Source organism: Leucopleurus acutus (genome assembly GCF_964270905.1).
Source record: "Leucopleurus acutus genome assembly, chromosome: 7".
In the NCBI taxonomy this organism is placed as follows: domain Eukaryota; kingdom Metazoa; phylum Chordata; class Mammalia; order Artiodactyla; family Delphinidae; genus Leucopleurus; species Leucopleurus acutus.
The window spans coordinates 67,546,955-67,572,858 of NC_139150.1; the positions used below are offsets into that span (position 1 = coordinate 67,546,955).

Consider the following 25,904-nt stretch of genomic DNA (forward strand, 5'->3'; position numbering starts at 1 on the left):
CCAGTTGTTGGAAACTTAGAGATAATGTGTACAGAATACCTAATACTGGACCAGATACCTGTAGCAGACATTCAATATATAGTAGACGTTAGTATTAATATTATTGTCCACAATTTGATAGTGTCTTTTAATAACAAGGACTTTTCCAAACTCAAACATTACCACTTTACTATCATATTTCACTCAAATTAAATAAGCTCTCACTCAAAAAGTAATACAATACAGTGAAGGGAAGACTTAACTCAGGAGCAGAATCAAATTATTTGCAAATCAATATTAGGTGTCAGACAATTACAGGATGTACTTTGGAAATGGTGGCAAGTGGTTTTTTCTTTGCTATGTTTTGTGTTTGTTTGTTTGTCTTAATAGTTTTATTTCTGCAGGAACCACTGATCAAAAAGTGGCTAAAGTCCAACTGAGATTGAAAGTAACATTTCTTTATATAGAATATGATACATTTATCTAAAATGAGGGTGATTTTGTAGTTTTGAAAAGTGCCAGTATTTGAAGGACAGCAAATCAGTGTGGGAACAGAAAATTGAAAGGGTGTACCTGTCTGCCTTATGATTGCCCTTATAAACTTGGATTCTCTGGGATTGGGAGACTGGTGTGTGGGATAGAATTTTTTTTGAAGACATCAAATTGTGGACGGCAGGAACGAAGAGTCACATTTCCTGGGAATCAGAGAGTCTTCTTAAGACTTATCTCGAATGAGCGAAATGACGGGATGACGGTACTCCACCAGCTCAGCTTTTTTTTGTGGGGGGTGGTGGTGGTGAGTATAGCTGCTTTACAATATTGTGTTAGTTTCTGTTGTACAACGAACTGAATCAGCTATATGTATACATATATCCCCTCCCTCTTGGACCTCCCTCCCATCCCCTCCCCCATCCCACCCATCTAGGTCATCACAGAGCACCGAGCTGAGCTCCCTGTGCTATATAGCAGGTTCCCACTAGCTATCTGTTTTACACATGGTAGTGCATTTATGTCAGTCCTAATCTCCCAATTCATCCCACCCTCCCCTTCCACTGCTGTGTCCACACGTCTGTTCTCTATGTCTGTGTCTCTATTCCTGCCCTGAAAATAGGTTCATCTGTACCACTTTTTTAGATTCCACATATATGCGTTATTATATGGTATTTGTTCTTCTCATTCTGACACACTTCACTCTGTATGACACACTCTAGGTCCGTCCACATCTCTACAAATGACCCAATTTCGTTCTTTTTCATGGCTAATATTCCATTCTATATATGTACCACATCTTCTTTATCCATTCCTCTGTCGATGGGCATTTAGGTTGTTTCCATGGCCTGGCTATTGTAAATAGTGCTGCAATGAACAATGAGGTGCATGTGTCTTTGGGATTACGGTTTTCTCAGGGTATATGCCCAGTAATGGAATTGCTGAGTCATACTGTAGTTATATTTTTAGTTTTTTAAGGAACCTCCATATTGTCCTCCATAGTGGCTGTATCAATTTACATTCCCAACAAAAGTGCAAGAAGGTTCCCTTTTCTCCACACTCTCTCCACCATTCATTGTTTGTAGATGTTTTGATGATGGCCATTCTGATCAGTGTGAGGTGATACCTCATTGTAGTTTTGATTTGCATTTCTCTGATAATTAGTGATGTTGAGCATCTTCTCATGTGCCTCTTGGCCATCTGTATGTCTTCTTTGGAGAAATGTCTATTTAGGTCTTCCACCCATTTTTTGATTGGATTGTTTGGGTTTTTTTATAGTGAGCTGCATTAGCTGTTTATATAATTTGGAAATTAGTCCAAATATTTTCTCCAATTCTGAGGGTTGTCATTTCGTCTTCTTTATGCTTTCCTTTGCTGTGCAAAATCTCTTAAGTTTCATTAGGTCCCATTTGTGTATTTTTGTTTTTATTTTCATTACTCTAAGAGGTGGGTCAAAAAAGATCTTGCTGTGATTTACAACAAAGAGTGTTTCTTCATATGTTTTCCTCTAAGAGTTTTATAGTGTCAAGCCTTTATAGTATCAGGCCTTTAATCCATTTGAGTTTATTTTTGTGTATGGTATTAGGGAGTGTTCTAATTTCATTCTTTTACATGTAGCTGTCCAGTTTTCCCAGCAGCACTTATTGAAGAGACTGTCTTTTCTCCATTGTATAGTCTTGCCTCCTTTGTCATAGATTAGGTAATCATAGGTGCTTGGGTTTATCTGTGGGCTTTCTGTCCTCTTCCATTTATCTATATTTCTTTTTTTGTGCCAATACCATACTGTCTTGATTACTGTAGCTTTGTAATATAGTCTGAAGTCGGAGAGCCTGATTCCTCCAGCTCCGTTTTTCTTTCTCCAGATGGCTTTGGCTACTCGGGGTCTTTTGTGTTTCCATACAAATTGTAAAATGTTTGGTTCTAGTTCTGTGAAAAATGCCATTGGTAGTTTGATAGGGTTGGCACTGAATCTGTAGATTGCTTTGGGTAGTATTGTCATTTTCACAGTATTGATTCTTCCAATCCAAGAACATGGTATATCTCTCCATCTGTTTGTGTCATCTTTGACTTCTTTCATCAGTGTTTTATAGTTTTCTGCATACAGGTCTTTCGTCTCCTTAGGTAGGTTTATTCCTAGGTATTTTATTCTTTTTGTTGTGATGGTAAATGGGATTGTTTCCTTAATTTCTCTTTCTGATATTTCATTGTTAGTATATAGGAATGCACGAGATTTCTGTGCATTTATTTTGCACCCTGCAACTTTACCAAATTCATTGATGAACTCTAGTAGTTTTCTGGTGGCATCTTTAGGATTTTCTATGTATAGTATCATGTCATCTGCAAACAGTGACAGTTTTACTCCTTCTTTTCCAATTTGGATTCCTTTTATTTCTTTTTCTTCTCTGATTGCCATGGTTAGGTCTTCCAAAACTGTTGGATAATAGTGGTGAGAGTGGACATCCTTGTCTTGTTCCTGATCTTAGAGGAAACGCTTTCAGTTTTTCACCATTGTGAATGATGTTTGCTGTGGCTTTCTCATATATGGCCTTCCTTATGTTAAGGTAAGTTCCCTCTATGCCCACTTTCTGGAGGGTTTGTATCATAAATGGGTGTTGAATTTTGTCAAAAGGTTTTTCTGCATCTATTGAGATGATCATATGGTTTTTATTCTTCAGTTTGTTAATATGGTATATCACATTGATTGATTTGCATATATTGAAGAATCCTTGCATCCCTGGGATAAATCCCACTTGGTCATGGTGTATGATCCTTTTAATGTGTTGTTGGATTCTCTTTCCTAGAATTTTGTTGAGGACTTTTATGTCTATGTTCATCAGTGATATTGGTCTGTAATTTTCTTTTTTGTGATATCTTTGTCTGGTTTTGGTATCAGGGTGATGGTGGCCTTGTACAGCGAGTTTGGCAGTTTTCCTCCCTCTGCAATTTTTTTGGAAGAGTTTGAGAAGGATAGGTGTTAGCTCTTCTCTAAATGTTTGTTAGAATTCACTGTGAAGCCATCTGGTCCTGGACTTTTATTTCATGGACGATTTTTGATAACACTTTCAATTTCATTACTTGCGATTGGTCTGTTTATATTTTCTAATTCTTCCTGGCTCAATCTTGGAAAGTTGTACCTTTCCAAGAATTGTCCATTTCCTCCAGGTTATCCATTTTATTTGCATATAGTTGCTTGTAGTAGTCTCTTGTGATCCTTTGTATTTCTGCGGTGTCAGTTGTAATTTCTCCTTTTTCGTTTCTCATTTTATTGATTTGAGTCCTCTCCCTTTTTTTCTTGATGAGTCTGGCTAAAGGTTTATCAATTTTGTTTATCTTCTCAAAGAACCAGCTTTTAGTTTTATTATCTTTTCTGTTGTTTTCCTTGTTTCTATTTCATTTATTTCTACTCTGATCTTTATGATTTCTTTCCCTTGGGTTATTTTGTTGTTCGTCGTCTTCTTTCTCTAGTTCCTTTAAGTGTAAGGTTAGATTTTATTTTTTTTTTGAGATTTTTCTTGTTTCTTGAGGTGAGATTGAATTGCTACACACTTCCCTCTTAGAACTTCTTTTTCTGCATTGCATAGGTTTTGCGTTGTTGTGTTTTCATTGTCATTTGTTTCTATGTGTTTTTTTATTTCCTCTTTGATGTCTTCAGTTGTTTCTTGGTTATTTAGTAGCATATTGTTTAGCCTCCATGTGTTTGTGTTTTTCACAGTTTTCTTTTTCCTGTAATTGATTTCTCATCTCATAGTGTTGTGGTCAGAAAACATGCTTGATACAATTTTCTTAAGTTTTCTGAGGCTTGATTTGTGCCCCAAGATGTGATCTATCCTGGAGAGTGTGCCATGTGCATGTGAGAAGAACTGCCACTTTCAGGTGGAAAGTCCTATAAATATCAATTAAATCTATCTGGTCTTATGTGTCATTTAAAGCCTGTGTTTCCTTATTTATTTTCTGTCTGGATGCTCTGTCCGTTGGTTTAAGTGGGGTTTTAAAGTCCCCCACTTTCATTGTGTTACTGTCGATTTCCCCTTTTATGGCTGTTAGCTTTTGCCTTATGTATTGAGATGCTCCTGTATTCAGTGTATAAATATTTATTATTGTTCTATCTTCTTCTTGGATTGATACTTTGATCATTATGTAGTGTCTTTTTTGTCTCTTGTAACAATCTTTATTTTAAAATCTATCTTATCTGATATCAGTATTGCTACTCCAGCTTTCTTTTGATTTCCATTTTCATCGAATATCCTTTTCCATCCCTTCACTTTTAGTCTGTATGTGTCCCTAGGTCTGAAGTGGGTGTCCTATAGACAGCGTATAGATGGGTCTTGTTTATGTATCCATTCAGCCAGTCTGTGTGTTTTGGTTGGAGCATTTAATGCATGTACATTAAAGGTAATTATCAATATGTATGTTCCTATTACCATTTTGTTAATTGTTTTGGGTTTGCAGTTCTTTTTCTTCTCTTGTGTTTCCTGCCTAGAGAAGTTCCTTTAGCATTTGTTGTAAAGTTGGTTTAGTGGTACTGAGTTCTCTTAGCTTTTGCTTGTCTGTAAAGCTTTTGATTTCTCCATTGAATCTGAATGAGATCCTTGCTGGGTAGAGTAATCTTCGTTGTAGGTTTTTTCCTTTCATCACTTTAAATATGTCCTGCCACTCCCTTCTGGCCTGCAGAGTTTCTCCTGAAAAATCAGCTGATAACCTTATGGGGATCCCCTTGTATGTTATTTGTTGCTTTTACCTTGATGCTTTTAATATTTTGCTTTGAATTTAATTTTTGTTAGTTTGATTAATATGTGTCTTGGCATGTTTCTCCTTGAGTTTATCCTGCCTGGGACTCTGCAGTTCATGGACTTGGGTGGCTATTTCCCTTTTCATGTTAGGGAAGTTTTCAACTATAATCTCTTCAAATATTTTCTCAGACCCCTTCTCTTTCTATTGTTCTTCTGGGGCCCCTATTATTCAAATATTGGTGCGTTTAATATTGTCCCAGAAGTCTCTGAGACTGTCATCATTTCTTTTCACTCTTTTCTCTTTATTCTGCTCCTCAGCAGTTATTTCCACCATTCTGTCTTCCAGCTCACTTATTTGTTCTTCTGCTTCAGTTATTCTGCTATTGATTCCTTCTAGTGTATTTTTCATTTCAGTTATTGTGCTGTTCCTCACTGTTTGTTTGTTCTTTAGTTCTTCTAGGTCCTTGTTAATCATTTCTTGTATTTTCTCAATCTGTGCCTCCATTCTACTTCCAAGATTTTGGATCATCTTTACTATCATTACTCTGAATTCTTTTTCAGGTAGGTTGCCTCTTTCCTCTTCATTTATTTGGTCTTTTATTTGATCTTTACTCCTTCGTCTGTAACATATTCTTTTGTTGTCTCATTTTTTTGATGGGTGGGGCCGTGTGCCTGTCTTACTGCTTGTTTTGCCTGAGGCGTCCAGCGCTGGAGTTTGCAGGCAGTTGGGTAGAGCGGGGTCTTGGAGCCTTGATGAGGACCACTGGGAGACCTCACATTGATCAGTATTCCCTGGGGCCTGAGGTTCTCTATTAATCCGGTGGCTTGGTCTCCGTGCTCCCACCACAGAAGCTCAGGCCCAACCCCTGGCCTGGAAACCAAGATTCCACAAGCTGTGCAGCATGACAAAAAAAAAGAAAGGCAACAAACAAAAAGGAGCAGAACAATAACAAAGAATAAAAATACAATAAAATTAGAAAAATAAAAAATGTATTACAAAAAATAAAAATGTAAGTGAAACAACAGAAAGAAGGCAAAACAGAACCACAATGGCCAAAAAAAGAAAACCCCGAAAAGGCCTTGGTGGGGGTCGGGGGGTAGGCAAGGGAGGGCAGGGCTGGGGATCAGGAACTGTGCAGCCAGAAAAGGCCACCGTTTTTTGGAAGAGTTTGAGGGGGGTGGGGTGGGGGGCATGGCTTAGGCTCAGCATGGCCAGAGGGGCCCCTGGAGGACGGTGGTTCAGGCCTGGGACCTCAGTAGGCTTGCCAGGCCCGAGTGGGTGGGGGGAAATGCTATCCGCATTCCCCTCTGATCCCCTGATCCCCCGAAGGTCTCTCCCTGTCCCTGCTAATCCCCACTCTGTGGGTGGGCCCCTCCTAGTATGGGAACCCCTCTCTTCCCCCACCGCCGTTTGTTTTTGTTTTGTTTTTGCTAAATGAGAAGCATTTAATTCAATCTTTTACATTATATGCTTACTTTTCCTGTTACCCAAGGATGCTTTTTTTAAATTATTGAACTTTAGTTGATTTACAATATTATGTTAGTTTCAGGCATACATCAAAGTGATTCAGATATCTGTATCTATATATCTATATATCTGTATCTATCTATATATATGTTTTCTTTTACAGATTTTTTTCCATTGTAGGTTATTACAAGCTACTGAATATAGTTCCCTGTGCTATACAGTAAATCCTTGTTGTTTATCTATTTTATATATAGTAGTGTGTATATGTTAATCCCAAACTCCTAATTTGTCCTCCCCCGCATTTCCCCTTTGGTAACCATAAGTTTGTTTTCTATATTTGTGAGTCTGTTTCTGTTCTGTAAATAAGTTTAATTATATTATTTTTTTAGATTCCATATATAAGTGCTATTATATACTCTTTGTATTTATTTGACTTACTTCACTTAGTATGATAATCTCTAGGTCCATCTCAAGGATGCTTTTAGAACATACGTAGTAGGTATTCATAGTTTAAAATATCTGGGAAAAGGCTCATTTAAATTATTGAACTAGATGTTTTTCTGCTTTTTAATATTTTTAGTAAGCATTATCTCTAATAACCCCATTGACGTTTGGATAGAACTTTTGTGAGTTATCTCAGTTGGTGATCACAACTTAGGCACTGCCGTTTCCGTATACAGTGATATCCAGTTGACAGATGAGGAAGCAAAAACCCTGAGAGGACAAGAGGCTTACGCAAGGGGAAGAGCAAAGTCTATGACTCAGATTGTCAAACTCCTAATTCAGATGTGTTTCCATTATTCCTTTCAGGGCGATAAGGTTAGGAAAAGAAAATAAAAGGAGGGTGAAAAACATAGCATTTTAAGGTCTTCATGATTAATGCCAGAGTTCACTTTTTTAAGGCAAGAAGTCATCATTGGATCTCTTTCAGTGGTTCCCCTCTGCCTATTGCAAAGTTCACAGTTAGAAGGCTTTTTTTTAATCTCTTTCAGTTCCCCACATACACCCAAAACTACACAACCAAACCGCTTGAAAATGTACAAACACACCATATCTTTTCTTTCCTCTATGCCTTTGCCTATGGTTTCTTCTCCACGTATCCTTCACCCTCTTTTAATATCTATTATATTTTTACATCTATTATATAATTAATTTATTTGTTAAATGTCTATATAATGCTTACTATGTGTGAGGCACTCTTTGAAGTGCTTCACAAATATTAACTCAGTTACTCCTCATAATAATCCCAGGAGATAAGCAATATCATCCTATTTTAAAGATGACAAAACTGAGGTATAGAAACTAAGGAATCAGGATTCCAGAAAGAAGGTTCTGCTGTCAAACTGGGTACTCTTAACCACTACAGTATGTCACATATGCACTAGGAATTTCAAAATTGAAAAACATATCACATTCAGCCAACACTGATGTCTACATGGCATGCTACCAAAGGCGTCCAGGTCATAGCATTAATTTCCTTGTAAATTTACCATCAATTGTAGCCTAGCTCTCATCTTTTTAAACTCAGAAACCTGATATTTTTCAGCAGTCACACCAAGAACAAATCCTTCTCTTGGAGGTGGACTTGCAATGACTTGGCCTGTGAGGTTAATATTTCAAGTTAAAATGCCAATTTATTAACTTACAGTGAGAAGTAGAACTGTCCATAACATGGACCATTCCCATGTCAGCATGACCAGTGCCTCTGCCTCTTAGCAGTCATGTAAAAACAGACCACGCTTGGCAAATTGCTTTGATCAACATGGCATTGTAATGAGGGATATTTCTGAGATGAGCAAAAAATTCACTGGCATCAGCTAGGTTAGTGTGAGGCATCTGGACTGTGATAGCAACAGCCTAGCCAAGGGGATCAGGAGGACGTGAAGTTCATTGGCCCTTAGCCTGGGACATTGCTGGGCTGGGCACTGGCAACCTAGTATCTCTTCCATTCTCCTTTTTTTCTATGATTCTGGCCAGCCCTTTTTTTCCTTTGCTACATTCTACTGTTGAGTGCGTATTAATATAGTCAGTCTGGTTACAGTCAAGTCTTCAAGCCTGGGACCTTTCTATCTCTCTAAGATAGCCTTTGTGTAATTGTATTTTCAGGTGACATTTTCTTTTTGATGACATTCTTGAGACCTAACACAAATACTATCTAGCATTTTTTACACTGAATTATATGAATATTTTCTTAATAGCGAAGACCAAGTCATGCTCATTCTTCTTTGTATTCCCGGAAGTAAATGTATTGCCCAGTATATAATAGGAGCTCAATGGGCGTGTGCTGAACAAACAAGTGAATTAGGGGGCAGTAAAGCATCATGGTTATGAGTGTAAGCTCTGAATGGCTCGGCTTCAAATCTCACCTCTGTTACTTAATAGTTGTGTGATTTTGGCAAGTTACTTAACCTCCCTAAACTTACATTTTCTCTTCTGTAAAATGGGTATAATGATAGTACCCTGTCTCCCAGTGTTCTTGAGAAGAGTAAATAAATTAATACATATAACAAACTTAGAAATATACCTGGAATTCCATAACTATTAGTTATTAGTTTGATAATTCTCTCAGAATTTCATATTTTACTTGTTTTTTTATAAGTGTGACTTATTTTGAAAGAGCAGAGTACTGCTGTTCTTAAGTGTCATCATTGAACATTTAATAAAAAATTGATTGTATTTGTTCACAAGAGTTCAGTAAAATGGAAACTCCCATATATTGCTGGTGGGAGAATGCAATGGTACAACCTTTATGGAACGCAATTTGGCAATATTTATCAAGAGCCTTATAAAAGTTCTTTCCCTTTAGTGCTGTAATTCCCCTTCTAGAAACTTATCTCTCCTAAAGACATAGTCAGAAACTTGGATAAAACATACGCATGGACATGGTTTATCACATGATCACTTACCAAACCCCAAATTAGAAACTACTTAAATGACAAGAAATGGAAGAATGATTACACAAGTTATATCATTTGATGGAATAGTATGTAGCTCTCAAAATGATGTCTTTAAAGTTATTTAGCAGTGTGGAAAAATAACTCCAAAAATTTTTACGTGGAAGAAAAGCAAGCTATAAAATTGTGTAAGTGATGTTATTTCCTCTGCATTGGAAAGAAATTAATAAATCAAAATAATAGTGATTATCTTTAGATGAGACAGCTATGGGGGATTTTTGTTCTTTTGCGTCATCTTTCTTTTCTAAAACCTCCACAATGAGGATGTACTTTAGAAATGAAGATAATTCTTTAAGAATTATGACTTTCATATTCTTAGATGTGTAATTTTAAAAGCCATGTTGAATGTTAAGTCCAATTTTTATCATATTCTAAATGTAAGATCTGTCATATTAGTGAAACCTATCTTTAGTTTTATACCAGAAATAATTAACAGAGGATTCATTTAATATTAATATTTATCAGAAAACCTTGCATTAAATCTATTTGATTAAATAAGAACTCATTACAAGTACTTACTTTGACAACTTTTGAAGCAAAATGAATGCTTAGTTTCAACCCTTATAGAGAAATCAATTTATGTATACAACTGCTCAATTTAACATTTGATAGTAATTCCTCTAAGAGCATACTCAGAAGAAAAGAGAGGCTTTTATATTGGTACTGAGAGGAAATGGTTTTTGTAACAAAACAGTTCAAATTTGGGGCCCTTCATAGGTAGTAATGAGTTTTGTTTTTGTTTTTTTTTCTAGGAGCTGTGAGGGAAGAAATATCCGATATAGAACATGCAGTAATGTGGTAAGTATTAAGGTTCTATGATTGTGATAAGGTATTTATTTTATTTTATTTATTTTTTTATACAGCAGGTTCTTATTAGTCATTCATTTTATATACATCAGTGTATACACGTCAATCCCAATCTCCCAATTCATCCCACCACCACCCCCCACCGCTTTTCCCCCTTGGTATCCATACGTTTGTTCTCTGCATCTGTGTCTCAATTTCTGCCCTGCAAACTGGTTCATCTGTACTATTTTTCTAGCTTCCACATATATGCGTTAATATACTATATTTGTTTTTCTCTTTCTGACTTACTTCACTCTCTATGACAGTCTCTAGATGCATCCATGTCTCAACAAATAACCCAATTTCATTCCTTTTCATGGCTGAGTAATATTCCATTGTATATATATATACCTCATCTTCTTTATCCATTCGTCTGTCAGTGGGCATTTAGGTTGCTTCCATGACCTGGCTATTGTAAATAGTGCTGCAATGAACATTGGGGTGCCTGTGTCTTTTTGAATTATGGTTTTCTCTGTGTATATGCCCAGTAGTGGGATTGCAAGGTCATATGGTAATTCTATTTTTAGTTTTTTAAGGAACCTCCATACAGTTCTCCATAGTGGCTGTATCCCACCAACAGTGCAAGAGGGTTCCCTTTTCTCCACACCCTCTCCAGCATTTGTTGTTTGTAGATTTTCTGATGATGCCAATTCTAACTGGTGTGAGGTGATACCTCACTGTAGTTTTGATTTGCATTTCTCTAATAATTAGTGATGTTGAGCAGCTTTTCATGTGCTTCTTAGCCATCTTAATGTGTTCTTTGGAGAAATGTCTGTTTAGGTCTTCTGCCCATTTCTGGATTGGGTTGTTTGTTTTTTTAATATTGGGCTGCATGAGCTGTTTGTATATTTTGGAGATTAATCCTTTGTCCGTTGATTCATTTGCAAATATTTTCTCCCATTCTGAGGGTTGTCTTTTCTTCTTGTTTATATTTTCCTTTGCTGTGCAAGAGCTTTTAAGTTTCGTTAAGTCCCATTTGTTTATTTTTGTTTCTATTTCCATTACTCTAGGAGGTGGATCAAAAAAGATCTTGCTGTGATTTATGTCAAAGAGTGTTCACCTATGTTTTCCTCTAAGAGATTTATAGTGTCTGGTCTTACATTTAGGTCTCTAATCCATTTTGAGTTTATTTTTGTGTATGGTGTTACGGAGTGTTCTATTTTCATTGTTTTACATGTAGCTGTCCAGTTTTCCCAGCACCACTTATTGAAGAGACTGTGTCTTTTCTCCATTGTATATCATTGCCTCCTTTGTCATAGATTAGCTGACCATGGGTGTGTGGATTTATTTCTGGGCTTTCTCTTTCCATTGATCTATATTTCTGTTTCACTGACAGTACCATATAGTCTTGATTACTGTAGCTTTGTAGTATAGTCTGAAGTCAGGGAGTCTGATTCCTCCAGCTCTGCTCTTTTCCCTCAAGACTGCTTTGGCTATTCGGGATCTTTTGTGTCTCCATACAAATTGTAAAATGTTTGGTTCTAGTTCTGTGAAAAATGCCATTGGTAGTTTGATAGGGTTGGCACTGAATCTGTAGATTGCTTTGGGGAGTATTGTCATTTTCACAGTATTGATTCTCCCAATCCAAGAACATGGTATATCTCTCCACCTGTTTGTGTCACCTTTAATTACTTTCATCATTGTCTTATAGTTTTCTGCATACAGGTCTTTCGTCTCCTTAGGTAGGTTTATTCCTAGGTATTTTATTCTTTTTGTTGCAGTTGTAAATGGAAGTGTTTCCTGAATTTCTCTTTCAGATTTTCATTGTTAGTGTATAGGAATGCAAGAAATTTCTGTGCATTAATTTTGTATCCTGCTACTTTACGGGATTCATTGATTAGCTCTAGTAGTTTTCTGGTAGCATCTTTAGGATTCTCTATGTATAGTATCACGTCATCTGCAAACAGTGACAGTTTTAATTCTTCTTTTCCAATTTGGATTCCTTTTATTTCTGTTTCTTCTCTGATTGCCGTGGCTAGGACTTCCAAAACTATGTTGAATAATAGTGGTGAGAGTGGACATCCTTGTCTTATTCCTGATCTTAGAGAAAATGCTTTCAGTTTTTCACCATTGAGAATGATGTTTGCTGTGGGCTTGTTGTATATGGCCTTTATTATGTTTAGGTAGGTTCCCCCTATGCCCACTTTCTGGACAGTTTTTATCATAAATGAGTGTTGAATTTTGTCAAAAGGTTTTTCTGCATCTATTGAGATGATTATATGGTATTTCTTCTTCAATTTGTTAATGTGGCGTATTACATTGATTGACTTGCGTATATTGAAGAATACTTGCATCCCTGGGAAAAATCCCACTTGGTCATGGTGTGTGATCCTTTTAATGTGTTGTTGTATTCTGTTTGCTGGTATTTTGTTGAGGATTTTTGCATCTATATTCATTGGTGATATTGGTCTGTAATTTTCTTTTCTTGTAGTATCTTTGTCTGGTTTTGGTGTCAGGGTGATGGTGGCCTCATAGATTGAGTTTGGGAGTGTTCCTTCCTCCACAGTTTTTTGGAAGAGTTTGAGAAGGATGTGTGTTAGCTCTTCTCTAAATGTTTGATAGAATTCACCTGTGAAGCCATCCGGTCCTGGACTTCTGTTTGTTGGAAGATTTTTAATCACAGTTTCAATTTCATTACTTGTGATTGGTCTGTTCATATTTTCTATTTCTTCCTTGTTCAGTCTTGGAAGGTTATACCTTTCTAAGAATTGTCCATTTCTTCCAGGATGTCCATTTTATTGGCATAGAGTTGCTTGTAGTAGTCTGTTAGGATGCTTTGTATTTCTGTGGTGTCTGTTGTAACTTCTCCTTTTTCATTTCTAATTTAATTGATTTCAGTCCTCTCCCTCTTTTTCTTGATGAGTCTGGCTAATGGTTTATCAATTTTGTTTATCTTCTCAAAGAACCAGCTTTTAGTTTTACTGATCTTTGCTATTGTTTTCTTTGCTTCTATTTCATTTTTTTGTGCTCTGATCTTTATGATTTCTTTCCTTCTGCTAGCTTTGGGTTTTGTTTGTTCTTCTTTCTCTAGTGTTTAGGTGTGAGCTTACATTATTTATTTGAGATTTTTCTTGTTTTTTGGGGTAGCCTTGTAAAGCTACAAACTTCCCTCTTAGAACGCTTTTGCTGCATCCCATAGGTTTTGGATCGTCATGTTTTCATTGGCATTTGTCTCTAGGTAGTTTTTGATTTCGTCTTTGATTTCTTCACTGATCACTTGGTTATTTACTAACGTATTGTTTAGCCTCCATGTGTTTCTGTTTTTTATGGTTTTTTCCCTGTAATTTATTTCTAATCTCGTAGTATTGTGGTCAGAAAAGATGCTTGATATGATTTCAATTTTCTTAAATTTACTAAGGCTTGATTTGTGACCCAAGATGTGATCTATCCTGGAGAATGTTCCGTGTGCTCTTGTGAATGAAGTGTAATCTGCTGTTTTGGGTGGAATGTCCTGTAAATATCGATTAAATCTATCTGGTCTATTGTGTCATTTAAAGCTTCTATTTCCTTATTTATTTTCATTTTGGATGATCTGTCCATTAGTTTAAGTGAGGTGTTAAAGTCCCCCACTATTAATTTGTTACTGTTGATTTCCCCTTTTATAGCTGTTAGCAGTTGCCTTATGTATTGAGGTGCTCCTGTGTTGGGTGCATATATATCTATAATTGTTATATCTTCTCCTTGGATTGATCCCCTGATCATTATGTAGTGTCCTTCCTTGTCTCTTGTTACATTCTTTATTTTAAAGTCTATTTTATCTGATATGAGTATTGCTACTCCAGCTTTCTTTTGATATCCATTTGCATGGAATATCTTTTTCCATCCCCTCACTTTCAGTCTGTATGTGTCCCTAGGTCTGAAGTGGGTCTCTTGTAGACAGCATATATATGGGTCTTGTTTTTGTGTCCTTTCAGCAAGCCTGTGTCTTTTGGTTGGAGCATTTAATCCATTCACCTTTAGGGTAATTATCGATACGTATGTTCCTATGACCATTTTCTTAATTGTTTTGGGTTTGTTTTTTTAGGTCCTTTTCTTCTCTTGTATTTCCCACTTAGAGAAGTTCCTTTAGCATTTGTTGTAGAGCTGGTTTTGTGGTGCTGAATTCTCTTATCTTTCGCTTGTCTTTGAAGCTTTTGATTTCTCCCTCGAATCTGAATGAGATCATTGCCAGGTAGTGTAATTTTGGTTTTAGGTTCTTCATTTTCATCACTTTAAGTATATCATGCCACTCCCTTCTGGCTTGTAGAGTTTCTGCTGAGAAATCAGCTGTTAACCTTATGGGAGTTCCCTTGTATGTTATTTGCCTTTTTTCCTTGCTGCTTTCAATAATTTTTCTTTGTCTTTATTTTTTGTCAGTTTGATTATTATGTGTCTCAGCGTGTTTCTCCTTGGGTTTATCGTGTGGGATTCTCTGCGCTTCCTGGACTTGGGTGGCTATTTCCTTTCCCATGTTAGGGAAATTTTCGACTATAATCTCTTTAAATATTTTCTCTGGTCCTTTCTCTCTCTCTTCTCCTTCTGGGACCCCTATAATGTGAATGTTGTTGCGTTTAATGTTGTCCCAGAGGTCTCTTAGGCTGTCTTCATTTCTTTTCATTCTTTTTTCTTTATTCTGTTCCGCAGCAGTGAATTCCACCATTCTGTCTTCCAGGTCACTTATCCGTTTCTCTGCCTCAGTTATTCTGCTATTGATTCCTTCTAGTGTAGTTTTCATTTCAGTTATTGTACTGTTCTTCTCTGTTTGTGTGTTCTTTAATTCTTCTAGGTCTTTGTTAAACATTTCTTGCATCTTCTCGATCTTTACCTCTATTCTTTTTCCAAGGTCCTGGATCATCTTCACTATCATTATTCTGAATACTTTTTCTGGAAGGTTGCCTATCTCCACTTCATTTAGTTGTTTTTTCTTGGTTTTATCTTGTTCCTTCATCTGGTACATAGCTCTCTGCCTTTTCATCCTGTCTATGTTTCTGTGAATGTGGATTTTGTTCCACAGGCTGCAGGATTGTAGTTCTTCTTGCTTCTGCTCTCTGCCCTCTGGTGGATGAGGCTATCCTGGTAGTAATGGAGGGTCTCCTGCAGAGTCAGGGGGTGGTTGTGTCTCATCGTGAGGACAAGGACACTGGCAGTAGAAGTTCTGGGAAGTACTTCTTGGCATGAGCCCTCCCAGAGTCCACCATTAGCCCCACCAAGGAGCCCCGGTGATAAGGTATTTTTTTAAGCACTGACTAATGCTAAGGAGTTTCACGTATCCTGAGCAGAAATCAACCAAGTAGTATTTCAGCAAGAGTTATTTCACAGTGTATGGATTATTCACATCAAAAAAAATAGGTATTTTTAATGTTCCTCAATACAAACTTTTAATCATTTGGCCAGATTGAAACTTCAGAATAAGGAATCTCTGTTTCCTCTCTGCTTTCTGGCTTTTCACATCCAGGTCTCTTGAGAACAAATAAGAGGAATGATAAAAGGGAAACCACTTGGGCATCATGAAATAAATATCAGTTAATCAAACTCAGATTTGCCAAATTCATTTGTTTAGCAAATACTATTCAATGCCAACTGTGTGAGGCACGGCACTACTACAAGGATAAATAGCATGTGGTCACTGTCTTAAAACATCTGTTTTACGGTAATGGATGTAGAAAGAGAAGACAGATGTGCACATAACCACATCCTAGGGCAAAATATGACAAACGTAGTAAGAAAGGGATAAAGTTCTTGTGGGTTAAAAGCAGAGAGAAATCTGAAGGGCCTTCAAGGAGGAGGTGATTTGAGGTAGGGCTAAGAAGGCTAGGAGCGCTGTGACTGGCTCAGATTGGGTGGGAGGGGATGACAACCAGTCCAAATGGAGGAGACATAATGGGCAACTTTGGAAACAAGAATGTTGAAGGTGTGTTCTGAACATGAATTTGGGTAGGATTGTGCTTAGAGGTATGGAAGAGAAGAATTGAAAGGTATTTTGAGGTTACACCATGACCAGGTTTGAATGTTAAGCTTCTGAGTTTATATTAGTTCAGTGAGTAATGGAGGGTCACCAGAGATTGTGGAGCGAGAGAAGGATATTGTAGAGTTCCACTTTAGGAAGTTTATTTCTGTGGTGATATGAGGGCTGCACTGGAACAGGAAACAGGTGGGAAGCCAGAAGTAATGAGGGCTGAAACCAGGAGGAAATAGATATAGGAGAGAACAAAATTAAGATCACTCTGCACAACTTAACAAGTGATTTAAAGGAGAGTGATGAGTTGAAATGGGAATAAAGGAAACAGAGGCATATGCGTGTTTAGAGCTCTAGCACTGCCTGATCCCTCTGTTGGAAAAGCTCTTTCTTTGATATTTGCATGATGGGCATCTTCTTTATTCCGATCTTGGCTCAGATACCATTTCCTCAAAGAGGTTTCTTTGCCCACCTTATCTAATGTGGTGGTCCCACTGCCTGGCCCCATTCCTCACAATAGTCAATCCACCACATTTTACTTTTTTTTTAAAGGTCTTGTCTCTACCAGAATTTATCTTATTTGATTACTTGTTGGTGTTCTGCTTTCCCACTCTCGAATGTGAACTCCATGAGGATAGAGCCCTCGTTCACCTTGTCCACTCCTTCATCCCCAGTGCCTAGAATGGCTGACTTACATATATTAAGGAGGGTGTTAGGACTTAGTCTGGCAATACTGAGATGCACAAAAAAAGAAAATGGAGAGTGGATTCCACATGTAAGCAATATCATATAATATTTGTCTTTCTCTGTCTGACTTACTTCACTTAATCTCTAGGTCCATCCATGTTGCTGCAAATGACATTATTTCATTCTTTTTTATGGCTGAGTAATATTTTATGGCTGAGGTAGATATTTGTTGAATACAAAATGAGTACCCATCTTCTGGAAGAACAGTGAATCATTATCAGAAGTACGAATATTGAGAGGAGGTTTCGGAGAGGAAAATAGTAAATTTGATTTAGGGACACTGTTGAGTTTGATATGCAGGCTGGACTTGTAGGTGTTATATTCAACTCGGTTAGGGGGGAATCTGATCTGAGGAAAGAGATCGGGGCTCAAGAGACAGAAGCACAAAGCAAGAAATACAGAATTTAAAGATTTGGCAGTAGTTTTTGTAGGTAGAGCAAATAGAGTAATGGGAGAAGGGAACCTCGGAACTTTGGTGCATGTCTGTACTCAGGAAGAAAGAGGACATAGTAAGAGATAAGCCATAAAAAGCATCATGAAAGAGGTAGCAGAAGAAATAAGAGAGAATTCTTAAAGATGTTCTATAGGATAAATGTTGCCAGAAGGTCGAATTCTGAAAAAAAAAAGGCCAGTGGGGGAGCAGTTTCTCTAGTGTATTAGGAATAGAATCAGGATGGCAGTGGGTGTAGCATATTAATGAGGAAATGGAATCAATAGGTCTAAGTTATTCTTATAAAGTGTTAACAGAGACACTTCATCATTTGTAGAGTCACAGAAGGGTGGGAGGGCGTGTTGTTTTGTTTGTTTGTTAAAATAAGAGACCCCCCCTTAAGAGATGAGTTGATCTGAAGGGAGAGATTGATGATATGTGCAGGTGAGGGTATACCGGATGCCACAGGTCCCAAAGTAGACATTGGGTAACAAGAAGAGAAGGACTCTTGATAAAGGAAAAAGACATACACTCTATTCTTAAAAAAAACAGACACAGATCGAGAAAGAAGGGATGAGGATATAGAAAGCTTTTGAAGATGAGACAAGTTGAGGCTACTCGTGATGAACAAGCTCAAGGTTCTCTATAGAGAAGTCTTCTAAGTCCTCTGCTGAAAGGGAAGGAGGGAAGTTGGACTTGGGACAGTAAGCATGAAGGCCTAGCATAGCCACTGGGGAAACTGAGTGGAAGCCAGCAAAGCAAAATTAAAGAACTGTTAGTAGTAGCAGAGAGGGTTCAACTGAGGTTAGAGAACTTGCCCTTACAGAGTGTGTGGTCAGGAGGGTGTTAGGACTTAGTCTGGCAATACTGAGATGCACAAAAGAAAAATGGAGAGTGGATTCCACATATAAGCAACAGCATATAATATTTGTCTTTCTCTGTCTGACTTACTTCACTTAATCTCTAGGTCCATCTATGTTGCTGCAAATGACATTATTTCATTCTTTTTTATGGCTGACTAATATTCCATTGTGTACATGTACCACATCTTCTTTATCCAAATGGTACAAATGAACTTACTTACAAAACAGAATAGAGTCACAGATGTAGGAAACAAACTTATGGTTACCAAAGGCGAAAAGGGGGTGGAGGGATAAATTAGGAAATCAGGATTAATATATACACACTACTATAAATAAAATAGATAACTAATAAGGACCTACTGTATAGCACAGGGAAATCTACTCAATGTTCTGTAATAATCTATATGAGAAAATCTAAAGAAGAGTAGATATATGTATATCTATAACTGATTCACATTGCTGTACACCTGAAACTAACACAACATTGTAAATCAACTACAATAAAAAATTAAAAAAAAAAAAAGAAAATGGACAGTGGAGGTGACCCCTGGCCAGAATACAGATGAGATGAGAAAGACTAAAATGAATGAACAGTATATGTTTTTAAATGCCTGACCAGGGAGAGCATAAGGAACTAAAAGCCTTGATAATTGGGAGTGGAAGTAATTGTTCAATAGAAAATTTTGCCTAGTTTTTTTCCCTATTTCCATATAGGACACTGGGTGCCGCAAGCCATAGCATTGTCTTCTTCACCACACACACATACCTCACTCAACTGTCGATTGATTAAAAAGATCAAATAGCTGCAGTGCTCCTTGTTACATTTTTTAAAAATGGTATCAACAGTTTGTTGTAGTAATAGTAAGAAAAAAATTTGATGTAAATATACTGTAGCTCCTTGGTTTTCTTTGTGATCCCTTTTATTGTAGTGATATATAAATATCATGGTTTTAAAAACACATGACATAGGAAACAAACTTATGGTTACCAAAGGGGAAAGGAGGCAGGGGAGGGATAAATTAGGAATTTGGGATTAACATATACACACTACTATATACAAAATAGATAACCAACAAGGACCTACTGTATAGCACAGGGAACTCTACTCTAGACTTTGTAATAATCTATAAGGGAAAAGAATATGAAATATATATATATATATATATCTGTATAACTGGGTCACTTTGCTGTACACCTGAAACTAACACAACATTGTAAATCAACTATACTCCAATTTAAAAAACAAAACCACAGAAAAACAAACAATGCAAAAAAAAATTTTTAATTAAATGAATCATGAAATATGAAAAAAACACATGATGTTAGTAAAGAATCTCTTTAACTTCCATTCCTTTTCTTTCTAACTTTTAGCATAGTAGAATGGGTCCAAACTATCCTAAGTAGATGAATGCCTACAGCATCATGAGCAGATGTCTGCCTGCTCTTTCCTTAAAGCTCTTCAGAAACAGCCCCCAACTCCCATGCTGTCATTATGAGCGTTTCCATGGACAGATGCAGGCTAAGACTGACCTAACATTACTTAAAACCCATAGCACCAGCCAACTCTTTACAGCTTGTAGAATCAAACTGACACTGAATTTTTTATGAGAACCTAGAGTCTTCAAGTAATTCGATGCTCTTTTTCTGGCTTTTGGCTATGACAGAGGCAACATTGTCAAAAAACGAAAAACTTCACAAGAAAGAATCTTTTCATAATCACGCTCCAATTTTTCAAACTAAGAAGTTCGGAACACTTCATTTAAGTATTCCCCTTTTAGATGCTTGTTTGGGAAAAACTTGAGGGCCTCTTGTTAGATAAGTTTCCAGCGTCACTCCTTAATCCCTGGACAGGTTCCTACGGCCCTTCTGGACCGCTTCTCCAGAGATTCACTGTCTATTTCTACTCTTTGTACTTGCCACACACAGCATTTCTTTAGGTTCTTGTTCCCCAAAACAAGAGGGGGAGGAAACATCTCCTTAGATTCCCAATTTTTCTGGCTTGACTGAAATATCAGCTTATGTACTTTTAAGGTTTTATTGTTAATCCCTCTATAGACAGAGTGTATCAGTATAAGAAAGTTAAAGTTCCCATGATGTTTGCATGGTTCTCGGAGTCATGGTGCTTTCTAACATCATTTCTGGCTGGTCCAAGTAGGCTATTTTCATTCATAAGGACATAGTTCATCCAACCTTTCCCATTGGACTGTCCCTTCTCTTTTTTAGGAATGTGGCAAGGCTCTCTCTTTCTGAAAGAAAAAGCTAAGGATACCATTGGGAGAAACAGTAGGTGTGAACCTGGCAAACCAGTCAAGTGGCTCACTATGTCTCAGACCTTCCCTGGGGCCCCTCACAAAGGTCTCCTTAGGTCTCATCTTCCTGTTTATTCAAATAGCCTCAAATCTGAACCCCTTGATCTTAATTAGGCATTTAAAATTGACTTTCAATGTGTTTAGAGAAATGCTGTGTTTCTTACAAACCGTTTCTTCAGTCACTGTCCTTAATCTTCGCTAGAGTTGAGATTTAGGAGACAGTGACCACGACTAGCATCCTATTAGGCCAAGATGCCTGTGGTAGCTGATGGCGCTCTCATGTTCTTCATTAAGATTTTATCACAGTATTTTGCAACACTTTACTGTTCTTCAAAAAAATACATTTGCAAGATTACAGTTGGGAAACCACATTTCCATATCTCTTCTAAAACTCTCAGGGAGTAATCAGAAGTGGGTGTGAGGTGAGTGGGCAGGGAATTCTGTCTTCTGAGGAATGGTTGAAACAACTAAAAGCGTTTTTAGCACGTGGAGACAAAACATCATTCATTCCAAGAATAATTGAGCAGAAGATTTGTTCTCAGGACTGGGGTATACTGGTGAATAAGACCAAAACCTAGTTCTCCTGAAGCTTTCATTCTAATGGAGGAAACCAGATTACAAACCAGTAGACAGACAAGTTACTTAAAGGAAACAATATCAGGTAGTGATCAGTGCTCTGCAGAGAATTAAGTGATCAGTGGCGACTTCAAATTGGAAGGTTGGGGAAGTCCACTTGGGGAGTGACACTCGAATGACCGGAAGAAATGAGCTCTGGGAACACCAAAGGAAGAGTGAATCAGAGAGAAGGAACAGCTAGTGCAGAGGCTCTGAAGAGTGAAGGAACGTGGTGTGTTCAAAGAAGAAAGCCCAGTATAGTGTGCAAGAGGAAGAGTATTAGAAGATAAAAAAAAAATAAAAGTGCAGGTAGACAGAAGCTAGATCGTGCTAGATGTCATAAAGTGTTATAGTTTAAGCACAAGGGGAACTACTGAGAATTTTAAGGAGGGGAAAATAGAGTTGGACTTACGATTTTAAAAAATAGTTTTGGCTGCAGGATCACTCTAGAGATAGATGGCAAAGAAGAGAGTGGAAGCAGAAATGCCAGTTAGGAAGCGATTCCAGTAGTTTTCATGAGCACTAATGGATGCTTAGACTAAGTAGGCACTGGTGGGAAGATGTGAGCTATGTTTCAGAGGGAGAATGTCTTTTCCTAAGTCACTTGATACAATCCACTTTTATGGTCTCCAGCATCGTTGCTATGGAATGCCTTACGTGCAGCATTCTGACAAGAGACAAAGGCAGCAGCTATAATGGCCAGAGAGGACAGAATGATCTTAGGCAAGTTTATAACTTTTGGGGGCCTCAGTTTCTACACCTAAACAACGAGGGGGTTGAACTAAATGATTTCAAAGATCCCTTCCAGCTCTAAAATTCTGTAATTCTTCAAAAATTTTAATGTCTGGGCTCTAGCAGATTTGGATCTAAATGCAGACCCATGAAGATATCTATGTTGGTTTAGTGATGGGCAGTACTGTAGTGAACAGATTTACAGCCAGCACTAAAGTAGAGTCAGATTGAAGTGACCCCACGTGGACAGCAGAAGCAAAGTTTCCTGTCTTTGCTGTAGACCTTGATCATCCATCTTAACCAGTGATTCTTATCCCTGAGGTTGTAAAGTTTCATAGCTTTCCTAAAGTCGCTCACATGTTTATTAATGGTCAATCTGAGGTCAATTTCCATTTGACCCCATGTTCATTTTTCTCATCAGGTCTTTGTACGGCATAAAATCAGGGCACATTTGGTGCTTTATGTCAAGAGTCAAATAGTAACTCATGGAAGGAAAGAACATTCTGCTACAGGCCTTTCTTGGCCAGAATTTTCTTTTAACTTTCTGGAATAAGATTCAGACCCGTGAAATACCCCTAGAGTCTAGACAGATGCTGTAGTAAATAACGACAACTTCAGGAGTCAGTGCGCCTGCATGTTGGGTCATTTTCCAGCCAAGAGGCATGTCTAAGATAGGAAGAAGAATTACTTTCTCATAATCAAGTCCTTATTCAATAGCTGAAAATTAGACATCGTGCTGTGTGTCAGGGCCGTTCACTTGTTCACTTGTTCGCTTATTCATTGTCTTGTTTACTTGTTCATTTGTTTAACCAACATTTATAGAGCACCCAACTCTTATTCTGCGTTAGGGATTTTAGGAGTTGCTGCTATCTATAAAAAGACGGGCTACTTGTCCTCAGGGAAATCCAGAGTCTAGCAGGAAAAACAAATACACAAACACATAATGAATTAATGTATGATAAACACTATCAGTGTGAAGGTAAACACAACATGCTAAGAGGTCACGGAAGGACCACGCCTGATTCTCTCACTGCTGTACACCAATTGCCTAGCATGAAGTGTAAACACCATGCTTCTGAAACTGTGCACAGGAAGCACAGCAAGGCCCCAGGGCTGCAGGGGGATGTTTTAAATACTCAAGGGAAACACAGCGGTACTTGACATCTGATGGGCACTGTACAGACTACCACATCATGTTGTATTTTTTTATATGATGTCTTATCTTTGGAAAGTTGGCATTTGCTTTGATAAAAAGCAAGTCCTTTCAGAAAATCAACATGGGACAGGAAATGAGGGTGGCATTTTCCAGTCTGATTTCAGACTTTGAGAAGTTGTGCAGTCCACAACAGGTAAATACATCCCACCAGTAAGAAAGCATGGTTACTTATGATTGAAATAAAATATTATTTTTCTTTCAAGTCACACGTATTGTTTTTCCAATGGCCACTAAGTTGTTAGGATACAAATACCTATTAAGTTTTTTGGACCTAACTACTTAATGAATGGAACCAAAGGTATTCCGCTTTGCCTAAAGGCACCATAAAAAAGATTACTGAGACATTAAAAGGACTGTGAACAGGTGAGGTTTGGCAACCTCTATCACATGGTAGGCATTCAACACATATAGTGAATGAGTGAATGACATCCTAAATAGAGTGACACTGGAGCTGAGCCTTTCAAGAAAATGGGTTCCAATGAGAAAAATGTTATGGAAAACGGGAATGGAATTCATTCAGCAATTTCTACCGTGACCTACTATGTACGAGTCACTTTTTCTAGGCCCTGGGGTATAATAGTGACAGAGAAAGAGAAGACCCCTGTTCTCATGAAGCTTATACTCTAGTGGGAGAAAGCACGATTAACAAGTAAATGGAGAAAAGTGTGACAGTTTCAGATAGTGAAAGACAATGAAGGAAACAAAGCAGGGTAATGAGAGTGACGGAGGGAGGCTGCTGTGTATTCCTTCTGAGATGACGTTGGGGCCCAGTTGTATGTGCGAAGGGTGGCACCTGAAGTAGCCCTGCTTGGTTTAGGCGCTGCCGGGTCATTTTATGAGATGCGTTACAAGGTATGTTGTGGGGAAGGAGGTATTTATCTGTGCTGAAGAATCTGAACTTGGCCCCAAATGTTATTTTGTGAGGGGCATTCTTAGCCCTTGGGCTAATAGGTATTGCTCGGAAGAGGACCAGAAGGGTGACAGAAAGCCGGCTGCTCTGACTACCCCTTTGGGTGTGTGCCTCTTCTCCCAGGCCCAGAGCCAGTCAACCCCAGACTAGGACCTATGAAAGGCAGTAGAGGGAGTTCTTAACCTCAAGTAGAAGTGTCTTAGGTAGTAAAGCAATTCTGAGGGAAAGATGTTCATTTCTTCTTAACAAATGTTCAAAACTCACCACCTGCTAGAGGGGGCTTCCCAGGGGCACTGTGGATCTCCTGGGCGGTTCTCCCCGAGGCTAACTACTCAGCTCTCTCCAGCAGTGGACCCAGGAAATGGGCTTCTTGTCCGATCTACCCACACTTCCCTCCTTACTGATCCATCCAGCTGAAAAGCAGGAACTTTCCTTATACTGTGATCTTCACTGAAAAGGAAAGTGCTCTCATTTTGAGGTCTAGTAGGACATGTCTTTTCCAAGTAACTTTATTAGGACTTCATTTGTTCCTTCATATACATCCATTCACATAACAAAATTGGGGCCACGCTCTCCTGGGTTTTAGATCCCACATGCATTTGTATCTGAGCAGACTCTAAGAGGCCATCAGGATGTGTGGGGAGGGGGAGGGGGAGGGGAGAGTGGTTCAAAGGACACACTCCTCATTTTTAATCCCACATATGCAGAGAACTAAAAGCATCAAAGAAGAGCAGAAAGTACACGGGCTTTTCTGAGTCCTGCCACTTAGTAGTTATGTGCTTTCAAATAAAATTCATTAACCTCTTTCAATCTCAGCTTTCCTACCTTTAAAAATATCCTTCTTACATATGTACCAAGAATGTCTGTTAATTGGATATTTATGGTAGTTTAAAAATTGGAAACAAATGGAGTGGGAGCTGATTAAATACATTGTGGTATGTCCATACCGTGGACCACTATACAATCATTAAAAAGAATAGGGTACCTCATCTTCTTTATCCATTCATCTGTCGTTGGACATTTAGGTTGTTTCCATGTCCTGGAAAATAGATAGCTGGTAGGAACCTGCTATAAAGCACAGGAAGCTCAGCTCGGTGCTCTGTGGTGACCTGGATGGGTGGGATGCGGGAGGGGGTGGGAAGGAGGTCCAGGAGGGAGGGGATATAGGTATACATATAGCTGATTCACTTCATTGTACAGCAGAAACTAACACAACATTGTAAAGCAATTATACTCCAATAAAAAAAAAAAGAATAGGATAGATCTCTAGGTAATAACCTATAATAAAGTTCTTCCAAGACATAGTAAGTGTGACATAAAGCAAGTTGTGGAGTAATATCTTTAACATGATCTCAGTCAGTTAAAAAAAAATCCCTAAACTGAAATGTACCTGGCATATCATAAGTCTTGAAGGACACACATCAAACTGATCACAGTGATTATGTGTGTATGTGATGCAGAGAGAGAGAACTTGAACTGTTTAAGAGGGATTTTCCTTTTTTATTCTATATACTTTTGTAGAGTTTGGGGTTTTTTTTTTTTACAGTGAACGTGTATTCTGTGATTGGTAGAAATTTTAAACTATCTCAAAAATGAGGTTGGGTTAAAGTATTTTAAAAGTCATTGGCTATATATTTATTTTTGAAACTGAAAAAAATACCATCTCACAGGGGTTCTACAT

General features: G+C 37.9%; 1 protein-coding gene across 2 annotated transcripts in view; it reads left to right on the top strand.

Moving 5' to 3' along the window:
- The window catches only part of ADAMTSL1 (ADAMTS like 1), a gene marked incomplete at both ends in the record, with an annotated part of 462,446 nt that overhangs the window by 50,326 nt on the left and 386,216 nt on the right, over nucleotides 1–25,904 (top strand). For both annotated transcript variants that reach the window (XM_082843595.1, XM_082843596.1), the window contains one exon: nucleotides 10,373–10,418. In XM_082843595.1, coding sequence (XP_082699721.1) covers nucleotides 10,373–10,418 — 46 coding nt within the window. The remainder of the gene's footprint in view (nucleotides 1–10,372; nucleotides 10,419–25,904) is intronic.